The sequence below is a fragment of the Oncorhynchus masou genome, chromosome 2, assembly GCF_036934945.1.
Source record: "Oncorhynchus masou masou isolate Uvic2021 chromosome 2, UVic_Omas_1.1, whole genome shotgun sequence".
NCBI lineage: Eukaryota > Metazoa > Chordata > Actinopteri > Salmoniformes > Salmonidae > Oncorhynchus > Oncorhynchus masou.
This window is the reverse complement of record NC_088213.1, coordinates 20767400-20780261: the sequence shown is the minus strand read 5'-3', so window position 1 is coordinate 20780261 and position 12862 is coordinate 20767400. Positions and strand designations below refer to the sequence as shown.

Genomic DNA, 12862 nt, shown 5'->3' with positions numbered 1-12862 from the left:
CACACCAGTGTTTAACACTGAAAGGTCAGAGCAGTGTGTGTGTGTGTGTGTGTGTGTGTGTGTGTGTGTGTGTGTGTGTGTGTGTGTATATATATATACAGAGGTCAGCAGAGAAAAGTGCTGACTCGACAGAACACAGTATCAGTCATACTATAGCAGGGTTACTGAGGCTATTCTGTCGCTCTCTCATGTTCCTTCCTGGAGGAGAGCGGTTCACAGCCCAGCTCCTAGCAATGGAAAGGAGGAGTGAGGGAGTGAGAGAAAGAGTGAGAGAATGTGTGAGAGAGATGGAGAGAGTGAGAAAGAGACGGGAGGTGGAGGTAAAAATAGCCTCACACACACACCTCACTGAGTAGCATCACCATACACCGCTGAGCACACTTCCTGATCCTCCTAATCACACACACACACTTTCTGCAGCAATGAAGCGTGTAAACCATTTCCTAGTTCACATTGTGAGGAGGGGGGGGGGGGTTGAGTCATATTTATAGACAGATCCCCAGGGTTACAGTAGAGGACAGATGAAGGGTACAACTCTACCCCAAGCACACACAAACACAGACACGGACAGAGAGGAGTCAGAGGGACCCTGTCTGCTACATGGTGCTAGTGGGGGTCAGCTGGACTGGTCAACTATACGGGGGAGGAGGAGAGGGATAAGGAGGAGGATGCAGGAAGAGAAGGAGATATCATCTCCCTTGTGACATCAGCCCTCGTGACTCAGAGTGACGGCGTTTCTCGTCACACACCCTCTGCTTGCCTGGTCATGACCTGGAACAGCTGATCAGAGTGGGAGAGGAAGAGCCACAGGGACGTGTGTAAGAGGGGGAGAGACAGAGCCACAGGGACGTGTGTAAGAGGGGGAGAGGCAGAGCCACAGGGACGTGTGTAAGAGGGGGAGAGGCAGAGCCACAGGGACGTGTGTAAGAGGGGGAGAGGAAGAGCCACAGGGACGTGTGTAAGAGGGGGAGAGGAAGAGCCACAGGGACGTGTGTAAGAGGGGGAGAGGAAGAGCCACAGGGACGTGTGTAAGAGGGGGAGAGGAAGAGCCACAGGGACGTGTGTAAGAGGGGGAGAGGAAGAGCCACAGGGACGTGTGTAAGAGGGGGGAGAGGAAGAGCCACAGGGACGTGTGTAAGAGGGGGAGAGGCAGAGCCACAGGGGACGTGTGTAAGAGGGGGAGAGGAAGAGCCACAGGGACGTGTGTAAGAGGGGGAGAGGAAGAGCCACAGGGACGTGTGTAAGAGGGGGAGAGGAAGAGCCACAGGGACGTGTGTAAGAGGGGGAGAGGAAGAGCCACAGGGACGTGTGTAAGAGGGGGAGAGGAAGAGCCACAGGGACGTGTGTAAGAGGGGGAGAGGAAGAGCCACAGGGACGTGTGTAAGAGGGGGAGAGGAAGAGCCACAGGGACGTGTGTAAGAGGGGGAGAGGAAGAGCCACAGGGACGTGTGTAAGAGGGGGAGAGGAAGAGCCACAGTGACGTGTGTAAGAGGGGGAGAGGAAGAGCCACAGGGACGTGTGTAAGAGGGGGAGAGGAAGAGCCACAGGGACGTGTGTAAGAGAGGAAGAGCCACAGGGACGTGTGTAAGAGAGGAAGAGCCACAGGGACGTGTGTAAGAGAGGAAGAGCCACAGGGACGTGTGTAAGAGAGGAAAGGCCACAGGGACGTGTGTAAAGAGAGGAAGAGCCACAGGGACGTGTGTAAGAGGGGGAGAGCCACAGGGACGTGTGTAAGAGGGGGAGAGCCACAGGGACGTGTGTAAGAGGGGGAGAGCCACAGGGACGTGTGTAAGAGGGGGAGAGCCACAGGGACGTGTGTAAGAGGAAGAGCCACAGGGACGTGTGTAAGAGGAAGAGCCACAGGGACGTGTGTAAGAGGAAGAGCCACAGGGACGTGTGTAAGAGGGGGAGAGGAAGAGCCACAGGGACGTGTGTAAGAGGGGGAGAGGAAGAGCCACAGGGACGTGTGTAAGAAGGGGAGAGGAAGAGCCACAGGGACGTGTGTAAGAGGGGGAGAGGAAGAGCCACAGGGACGTGTGTAAGAGGGGAGAGGAAGAGCCACAGGGACGTGTGTAAGAGGGGGAGAGGAAGAGCCACAGGGACGTGTGTAAGGGGGGAGAGGAAGAGCCACAGGGACGTGTGTAAGGGGGAGAGGAAGAGCCACAGGGACGTGTGTAAGGGGGAGAGGAAGAGCCACAGGGACGTGTGTAAGAGGGGGAGAGGAAGAGCCACAGGGACGTGTGTAAGAGGGGGAGAGGAAGAGCCACAGGGACGTGTGTAAGAGGGGGAGAGGAAGAGCCACAGGGACGTGTGTAAGAGGGGAGAGGAAGAGCCACAGGGACGTGTGTAAGAGGGGGAGAGGAAGAGCCACAGGGACGTGTGTAAGAGGGGGAGAGGAAGAGCCACAGGGACGTGTGTAAGAGGGGGAGAGGAAGAGCCACAGGGACGTGTGTGTAAGGGACGGGGAGAGGAAGAGCCACAGGGACGTGTGTAAGGGGGAGAGGAAGAGCCACAGGGACGTGTGTAAGAGGGGAGAGGAAGAGCTACAGGGACGTGTGTAAGAGGTGGAGAGCCACAGGGACGTGTGTAAGAGGGGGAGAGCCACAGGGACGTGTGTAAGAGGAAGAGCTACGGGGACGTGTGTAAGAGGGGGAGAGGAAGAGCTACGGGGACGTGTGTAAGGGGGAGAGGAAGAGCTACAGGGACGTGTGTAAGAGGGGGAGAGGAAGAGCTACAGGGACATATGTAAGAGGGGGAGAGGAAGAGCTACAGGGACGTGTGTAAGAGGGGGAGAGGAAGAGCTACAGGGACGTGTGTAAGAGGGGGAGAGGAAGAGCTACAGGGACGTGTGTAAGAGGGGGAGAGGATGAGCTACAGGGACGTGTGTAAGAGGGGGAGAGGATGAGCTACAGGGACGTGTGTAAGAGGGGGAGAGGAAGAGCTACAGGGACGTGTGTAAGGGGGAGAGGAAGAGCTACAGGGACGTGTGTAAGAGGGGGAGAGGAAGAGCTACAGGGACATGTGTAAGAGGGGGAGAGGAAGAGCTACAGGGACGTGTGTAAGAGGGGGAGAGGAAGAGCTACAGGGACGTGTGTAAGGGGGGAGAGGAAGAGCTACAGGAATGTGTGTAAGAGGGGGAGAGGAAGTGCTACAGAGATGTGTGTAAGAGGGGGAGAGGAAGAGCTACAGGGATGTGTGTAAGAGGGGGAGAGGAAGAGCTACAGGGATGTGTGTAAGAGGGGGAGAGGAAGAGCTACAGGGATATGTGTAAGGGGGGAGAGGAAGAGCTACAGGGTTGTGTGTAAAGGGGGAGAGGAAGAGCTACAGGGTTGTGTGTAAAGGGGGAGAGGAAGAGCTACAGGGATGTGTGTAAGGGGGGAGAGGAAGAGCTACAGGGATGTGTGTAAGAGGAAGAGCTACAGGGATGTGTGTAAGAGGACAGAGGGGTCTGCAGCAAGCAGCAGAGTGTGATGTAACCTTGCTTGAGGCTTTAGCTCAGTGGGCTACTGTAGAGCTAACATATGCCTGAGGCAAGCGTTCAATATGAACCTGACAAACTGTTACACACTGCAGGTCTACTCCTGGAGATGTTTAGTACTTCAGTGCCTTCCTCAGGGGCCCAGAGCAACCAGTAAGAACACCAGCAACCTTCTGACCTGGGATTTGAACCAATAGGCGAACTCCCACCCCAGTGGTTAGTTGTATTAGAGTAGTGTATATGTGTTTGGTAGCAGGGAAAGGCCAGTAGCGACTTAGGCCGGCCCATTAATCCAGGACTGACTAAGAGACTAAAGATCAACACTGTATTAACTCTGGATTTACCTCTAATCTAATCCTTACACAGAGAACTACACCTCCTCTCTCTCTCACACACACAGTTATTGGTTATACCAGTCCTTTCACAGCAGTGAATACTGAAAGGCTCTGAGAGATGCTACTGATAGAGTGTACTAGGGGCGAGGAGCTAGTGAGGCAGACCCAGAAGAGAGGAGAGAAGAGGACAGGAGGGGGGGGGGGGAAGAGGACAGGAGGGGGGGAAAGAGAGGACAGGAGGGGGAAAGAGAGGACAGGAGGGGGAAAGAGAGGACAGGAGGGGGAAAGAGAGGACAGGAGGGGGAAAGAGAGGACAGGAGGGGGGGAAAGAGAGGACAGGAGGGGAGAAGAGAGGACAGGAGGGGGAGAAGAGAGGACATGAGGGGGAGAAGAGAGGACATGAGGGGGAGAAGAGAGGACATGAGGGGGAAGAGAGGACAGGAGGCGGGGGAGAAGAGAGGACAGGAGAGGGGGAGAAGAGAGGACAGGAGGGGGGGGGAGAAGAGAGGACAGGAGGGGGGAGAAGAGAGGACAGGAGAGGGGGAGAAGAGAGGACAGGGGGGGGGAGAAGAGAGGACAGGAGGGGGGGAGAAGAGAGGACAGGAGAGGGGGGAGAAGAGAGGACAGGAGGGGGGGAGAAGAGAGGAGGAGGGGGGGGAGGAAGAGAGGACAGGAGGGGGGAGCGGGGAGGGGGGGAGAAGAGAGGACAGGAGGGGGAGAAGAGAGGGGAGGGGGGAAGAGAGGACAGGAGGGGGGGGAGAAGGAGGACAGGAGGGGGAGAAGAGAGGACAGGGGGGGGGGAGAAGAGAGGACAGGAGGGGGAGAAGAGAGGACAGGGGAGGGGGGGGAGAGGACAGGGGGGAGAGAGGACAGGAGGGGGAGCGGACAGGAGGGGGGGAGAAGAGAGGACAGGAGGGGGAGAAGAGAGGACAGGAGGGGAGAAAGTAACAGCAGAGGTGTTAATACATTTGTTCACAGCCAACAGGATTATTAGAAGCAGATTAACCCTCTAAAACTGAGCTTTCACTTCATCAGTCAGATCTCTCTCCCTCTTTCACCTCCTCTCCTTCTCCCCTCTTGTTCACTCTTCCTCTGTCCTTCATTCCTTTATTTCTCCTGATCTGACAAAGCAGGACAGGCCAGACATCCACCATGTAGCTTTCACAACTCAGCATTACAGATCACTGACTGTGACTGCAGATGGAGGAGAGGAGAAAGATGAGGAGAGTTGAACTGCAGCCGGCCCTCACCCTGCAGGCCAAGTGTCTTCACTACTGCCGAGGGGGAGGATGAAACACAGAAGGGCTGTAGAGCAGCAGTAAATACAACCTCCAACCCCTGGCCAGGCCTCTCTCTGCTCAAATGGAGAGCATCAATGGCCCTATGAGCCAACCCAATTATAATTAAACCATAAGGCCTGAGGAGTTGTGGTATATGGCCAATATACCACGGCTTAGGACTGTTCTTAAGCACGACGCACCGTAGAGTGCCAGGACACAGCCTTTAGCAAGGGTACAGTGGGGCAAAAAAGTATTTAGTCAGCCACCAATTGTGCAAGTTCTCCCACTTAAAAAGATGAGAGAGGCCTGTAATTTTCATCATAGGTACACTTCAACTATGACAGACAAAATGAGAAAAAAAAATCCAGAAAATCACATTGTAGGATTTTTAATAAATTAATTTGCAAAATATGGTGGAAAATAAGTATTTGGTCAATAACAAAAGTTTCTCAATACTTTTTATATACCCTTTGTTGGCAATGACAGAGGTCAAACGTATTCTGTAAGTCTTCACAAGGTTTTCACACACTGTTGCTGGTATTTTGTCCCATTCCTCCATGCAGATCTCCTCTAGAGCAGTGATGTTTTGGGGCTGTTGCTGGGCAACACTGACTCCCTCCAAAGATTTTCTATGGGGTTGAGATCTGGAGACTGGCTAGGCCACTCCAGGACCTTGAAATGCTTCTTATGAAGCCACTACTTCGTTGCCTGGGCGGTGTGTTTGGGATCATTGTCATGCTGAAAGACCCAGCCACGTTTCATCTTCAATGCCCTTGCTGATGGAAGGAGGTTTTCACTCAAAATCTCACGATACATGGCCCCATTCATTCTTTCCTTTACACGGATCAGTCGTCCTGGTCCCTTTGCAGAAAAACAGCCCCAAAGCATGATGTTTCCACCCCCATGCTCCACAGTAGGTATGGTGTTCTTTGGATGCAACTCAGCATTCTTTGTCCTCCAAACACGACGAGTTGAGTTTTTACCAAAAAGTTATATTTTGGTTTCATCAGACCATATGACATTCTCCCAATCTTCTTCTGGATCATCCAAATGCTCTCTAGCAAACTTCAGACGGGCCTGGACATGTACTGGCTTAAGCAGGGGGACACGTCTGGCACTGCAGGATTTGAGTCCCTGGCGGCGTAGTGTGTTACTGATGGTAGGCTTTGTTACTTTGGTCCCAGCTCTCTGCAGGTCATTCACTAGGTCCCCCCGTGTGGTTCTGGGATTTTTGCTCACCGTTCTTGTGATCATTTTGACCCCACGGGTGAGATCTTGCGTGGAGCTCCAGATAGAGGGAGATTATCAGTGGTCTTGTATGTCTTCCATTTCCTAATAATTGCTCCCACAGTTGATTTCTTCAAACCAAGCTGCTTACCTATTGCAGATTCAGTCTTCCCAGCCTGGTGCAGGTCTGGTGTCCTTTGACAGCTCTTTCGTCTTGGCCATAGTGGAGTTTGGAGTGTGACTGTTTGAGGTTGTGGACAGGTGTCTTTTATACTGATAACAAGTTCAAACAGGTGCCATTAATACAGGTAACGAGTGGAGGAAAGAGAACCCTCTTAAAAAGAAGACAGGTCTGTGAGAGCCAGAAATCTTGCTTGTTTGTAGGTGACCATAATTTGCAAATACATTAATTAAAATCCTACAATATTGGCCATATACCACAAACCCCCGAGGTGCCTTACTGTTATTATAAACTGGTTACCAACGGAATTAGAGCAGTAAAAATAAATGGTTTTGTCATACCCATGGTATAGGGTCTGATTTACCACAGTTGTAAGCCAATCAGAATTCAGGGCTCGAACCACCCACTTCATAATGTTCTTAAATGTCTTCATTCTACAACAGAAACAGTTTCTGCTCCATTAAACTATAATTTATTCATCCAAAATGGAGCCCTGCCCACTGCGCGTGTGTGTGTGTGTGTGTGTGTGTGTGTGTGTGTGTGTGTGTGTGTGTGTGTGTGTGTGTGTGTGTGTGTGTGTGTGTGTGTGTGTGTGTGTAATTAGTCTAGTCAACACTGTGAGCAGTAGAACTAATCTCGCGGTAACTGCGGCCCCCTCATCACATGACCCGGTTCATCACATGACAGAGCCTCATGTGAGAAACTGCTGCTTTTCTGTTTAACCACAGAGTTTCTAAAACATCTTTGGTTTAACGCTCCCCAGTACACACCTCAGCAGAGACACAGGAGGAAGAGAGGGGGGGGGGCAGATGTAGGAATCTTGGGGAAAACCGATGTTGATGAAAATCCCTGATTTCCTGGGAAACACTACCTTGCCCATCTCATTACCCCAGCGCTCCATCCCCCTTTCCTCTCTCTATCCCCCTTTCCTCTTTCCCCCTTTCCTCCCCATCTCATTACCCCATCCCTCACTCTCTCCATCCCCCCTCCATCCCCCCTTCTCTCCATCCCCCCCCCTTTCCTCTCTCCATCCCCCCTTTCCTCTCTCCATCCCCCTTTCCTCTCTCCATCCCCCCTTTCCTCTCTCCATCCCCCCCTTCCTCTGTGCTCTCAATACCAACAGTGTCAACCCATAGAGTGTCTGTCTTACAATAACTTCTCTGTCTAATCCCATTAGTTACCATGCAGACATTTAGCAAACAGGAGTACAGTATGACAGCACAGCGCCCCTGACTCCGGCAGCACAGCGCCCCTGACTCCGGCAGCACAGCGCCCCTGACTCCGGCAGCACAGCGCCCCTGACTCCGGCAGCACAGCGCCCCTGACTACGGCAGCACAGCGTCCCTGACTACGACAGCACAGCGTCCCTGACTACGACAGCACAGCGTCCCTGACTACGACAGCACAGCGTCCCTGACTACGACAGCACAGCAGCACAGCAGCCCTGACTCCGGAAGCACAGCAGCCCTGACTCCGGCAGCACAGCAGCCCTGACTCCGGAAGCACAGCAGCCCTGACTCCGGCAGCACAGCAGCCCTGACTCCGGCAGCACAGCAGCCCTGACTCCGGAAGCACAGCAGCCCTGACTACAACAGTTAGGACACCAGATCAGTGCAGACCAGGGTGTGTCTGACCTCCATGTTGTCTCCAACTCACAGAGCTACTGGACAGGCCACGCTCTCACACACAGGCCTGAAACGTCCTACTACAACACAATAGAGAAATAACCAAACCAAGCCAAATGAAAGGAAGTGAACTTACTTTGACAAACATATAATCCAACTCCTGATTCTCGTTCATCTTCACGCCTCAGCAGATCCCAGAGCCTTATCTTAAACTTTGCCCCCCTCCTCTTCACCTCCCGGCCCCACACACACAAACACCTTGCAACACACTCCTGCCACACACCTGGCCAGCAGAGGGAGGTGAATCGATTAGAGTGATGGTTATAGCGCTGCGGACAGATGAAATATTCCCATTGTGTCTGACAGCGATCAGGACTCTGTCTCTCTCCCTCTGCCTTCTACTTTGCTCTGGTCCAACCCTGTCATTGAACAACCCAGATTTCAGTCAAACAGCCCAGCTCCCGCCCTCCCAGTCCAGACTACCACCCCTCAGTCACATGAGAATGGAGGCAGACAAAAACTCGCTCATACACACATACGAGCTGGGACGAAGAACCAAAATGATCGACACCGACCAAACCAACCACTTATGTGGACATTTGGCTTATATTGTTCATTATGATAAATAACCTATAGGGCCCTACTAGAGAAGTGTGAAGTTTAAAATTAAATATGTTTGCTAATAGTAGTTAAGGGACATATTTTTTAAAATAACTGTGGTGCACATAATGTTATAAACTTGTTGTTCTGGTGATAATTCAGTCAATTTATTGTGATATGAATTTTGGTCCATATCGCCCAGCTCTACACACACACACTCCTCCACTCACACACACTCTGTCTGTCCGTCTGTATTTGAGAGTGGAGCAGCAGGATGTCATCTAGATCGCACTGTGGACACGACTTCTCCGCTCAATTACCATAACAGAGTTACCGTGGTAATCTAATGCACATGTCCCGTATCAGCGTCAGAGGAAAACACAGTCACACAATTATGAAATGGTCCAGCAGTTTGTCTTACTAGCTGACCTGATCAGTAGCATGAGGAAAGTGTGTTTAGCTTTGAGCTGAGAGATGCTGTATTCTTCTCTGAGTTACTAAATGACTGTGCTCTCCCTAATGCCCTTTAGGCTAGACCTGACTGACTACTGGAGCCTACTACAGCCTGATGACTAGATACACTCTGTTCACCAACCCGTGACAGCAGAGATGTCATTTTAATGCTGTCAAAATGACAAGACATTTTTCTATAGTGAAAAGGAATGAGTTGCCATTTATTCCAACAGAATAACGTCACGCTGTAAGCTAGACCTAAACTTAACCCTTTGAGTTGTGGGTTTGGTGCTGGCAACAGCAGAATTATATGTTATTGGTACTGGCAACAGCAGAATTATAGTTATTGGTGCTGGCAACAGCAGAATTATAGTTATTGGTGCTGGCAACAGCAGAATTATATTTATTGCTACTGGCAACAGCAGAATTATAGTTATTGCTACTGGCAACAGCAGAATTATAGTTATTGCTACTGGCAACAGCAGAATTATAGTTATTGGTACTGGCAACAGCAGAATTATAGTTATTGCTACTGGCAACAGCAGAATTATAGTTATTGGTGCTGGCAACAGCAGAATTATATTTATTGGTACTGGCAACAGCAGAATTATAGTTATTGGTACTGGCAACAGCAGAATTATAGTTATTGGTGCTGGCAACAGCAGAATTATATTTATTGGTGCTGGCAACAGCAGAATTATATTTATTGGTACTGGCAACAGCAGAATTATAGTTATTGGTGCTGGCAACAGCAGAATTATAGTTATTGCTACTGGCAACAGCAAAATTATAGTTATTGCTACTGGCAACAGCAGAATTATAGTTATTGCTACTGGCAACAGCAGAATTATATTTATTGCTACTGGCAACAGCAGAATTATATTTATTGGTACTGGCAACAGCAGAATTATAGTTATTGGTACTGGCAACAGCAGAATTATAGATTGGTGCTGGCAACAGCAGAATTATATTTATTGGTACTGGCAACAGCAGAATTATAGTTATTGGTTCTGGCAACAGCAGAATTATAGTTATTGGTACTGGCAACAGCAGAATTATAGTTATTGGTGCTGGCAACAACAGAATTATAGTTATTGGTGCTGGCAACAGCAGAATTATAGTTATTGGTGCTGGCAACAGCAGAATTATTATTATTGGTACTGGCAACAGCAGAATTATATTTATTGGTACTGGCAACAGCAGAATTATAGTTATTGGTGCTGGCAACAGCAGAATTATAGTTATTGGTGCTGGCAACAGCAGAATTATAGTTATTGGTACTGGCAACAGCAGAATTATAGTTATTGGTGCTGGCAACAGCAGAATTATAATTATTGGTGCTGGCAACAGCAGAATTATAGTTATTGGTACTGGCAACAGCAGAATTATTATTATTGGTGCTGGCAACAGCAGAATTATAGTTATTGGTGCTGGCAACAGCAGAATTATAGTTATTGGTACTGGCAACAGCAGAATTATAGTTATTGGTGCTGGCAACAGCAGAATTATAGTTATTGCTACTGGCAACAGCAAAATTATAGTTATTGCTACTGGCAACAGCAGAATTATAGTTATTGCTACTGGCAAAAGCAGAATTATAGTTATTGCTACTGGCAACAGCAAAATTATAGTTATTGCTACTGGAAACAGCAGAATTATAGTTATTTCTACTGGCAACAGCAGAATTATAGTTATTGCTACTGGCAACAGCAGAATTATAGCTATTGGTGCTGGCAACAGCAGAATTATATTTATTGGTACTGGCAACAGCAGAATTATAGTTATTGGTACTGGCAACAGCAGAATTATAGTTATTGCTACTGGCAACAGCAGAATTATAGTTATTGCTACTGGCAACAGCAGAATTATAGAATTTATTGCAGAATTATATTTACTGGCAACAGCAGAATTATAGTTATTGCTACTGGCAACAGCAGAAATTATAGTTATTGGTGCTGGCAACAGCAGAATTATAGTTATTGGTGCTGGCAACAGCAGAATTATAGTTATTGGTGCTGGCAACAGCAGAATTATAGTTATTGGTGCTGGCAACAGCAGAATTATAGTTATTGGTGCTGGCAACAGCAGAATTATATTTATTGGTACTGGCAACAGCAGAATTATAGTTATTGGTGCTGGCAACAGCATAATTATATTTATTGGTACTGGCAACAGCAGAATTATTATTATTGGTGCTGGCAAAAGCAGAATTATAGTTATTGGTACTGGCAACAGCAGAATTATATTTATTGGCACCGGGATCCTCATCTCTCCCAAGTGGTCATTCTCTCTTTCTCCCCTTACCCATCTGTCTATCGCCTCCTTTGAATTCCATGCTGTCACAGTTACCAGCCCTTTCAAGCTTAACATCCTTATCATTTATCGCCCTCCAGGTTCCCTCGGAGAGTTCATCAATGAGCTTGATGCCTTGATAAGCTCCTTTCCTGAGGACGGCTCACCTCTCACAGTCCTGGGCGACTTTAACCTCCCCACGTCTACCTTTGACTCATTCCTCTCTGCCTCCTTCTTTCCACTCCTCTCCTCTTTTGACCTCACCCTCTCACCTTCCCCCCTACTCACAAGGCAGGCAATACGCTCGACCTCAGTCTTTACTAGATGCTGTTCTTCCACTAACCTCATTGCAACTCCCCTCCAAGTCTCCGACCACTACCTTGTATCCTTTTCCCTCTCGCTCTCATCCAACACTTCCCACACTGCCCCTACTCGGATGGTATCGCGCCGTCCCAACCTTCGCTCTCTCTCCCCCGCTACTCTCTCCTCTTCCATCCTATCATCTCTTCCCTCTGCTCATACCTTCTCCAACCTATCTCCCGATTCTGCCTCCTCAACCCTCCTCTCTTCCCTTTCTGCATCCTTTGACTCTCTATGTCCCCTATCCTCCAGGCCGGCTCGGTCATCCCCTCCCGCTCCGTGGCTCGACGACTCATTGCGAGCTCACAGAACAGGGCTCCGGGCAGCCGAGCGGAAATGGAGGAAAACTCGCCTCCCTGCAGACCTGGCATCCTTTCACTCCCTCCTCTCTACATTTTCCTCCTCTGTCTCTGCTGCTAAAGCCACTTTCTACCACTCTAAATTCCAAGCATCTGCCTCTAACCCTAGGAAGCTCTTTGCCACCTTCTCCTCCCTCCTGAATCCTCCTCCCCCCCTCTCCTCCCTCTCTGCAGATGACTTCGTCAACCATTTTGAAAAGAAGGTTGACGACATCCGATCCTCGTTTGCTAAGTCAAACGACACCGCTGGTTCTGCTCACACTGCCCTAACCTGTGCTCTGACCTCTTTCTCCCCTCTCTCTCCAGATGAAATCTCGCTTCTTGTGACGGCCGGCCGCCCAACAACCTGCCCGCTTGACCCTATCCCCTCCTCTCTTCTCCAGACCATTTCCGGAGACCTTCTCCCTTACCTCACCTCGCTCATCAACTCATCCCTGACCGCTGGCTACGTCCCTTCCGTCTTCAAGAGAGCGAGAGTTGCACCCCTTCTGAAAAAACCTACACTCGATCCCTCCGATGTCAACAACTACAGACCAGTATCCCTTCTTTCTTTTCTCTCCAAAACTCTTGAACGTGCCGTCCTTGGCCAGCTCTCCCGCTATCTCTCTCAGAATGACCTTCTTGATCCAAATCAGTCAGGTTTCAAGACTAGTCATTCAACTGAGACTGCTC

The 12862-nt window shown here is 49.8% G+C and overlaps 1 protein-coding gene across 1 annotated transcript in view; it reads right to left on the bottom strand.

Annotated features, from left to right (window-relative positions):
* The window catches only part of myo5aa (myosin VAa), an 82401-nt gene extending 73873 nt beyond the window's left edge, over positions 1–8528 (bottom strand). The window contains exon 1 of the mRNA XM_064984576.1: positions 8263–8528. Coding sequence (XP_064840648.1) covers positions 8263–8301 — 39 coding nt within the window. The 5' untranslated portion in view covers positions 8302–8528. The remainder of the gene's footprint in view (positions 1–8262) is intronic.
* Between the last annotated feature and the right edge of the window lie 4334 nt (positions 8529–12862).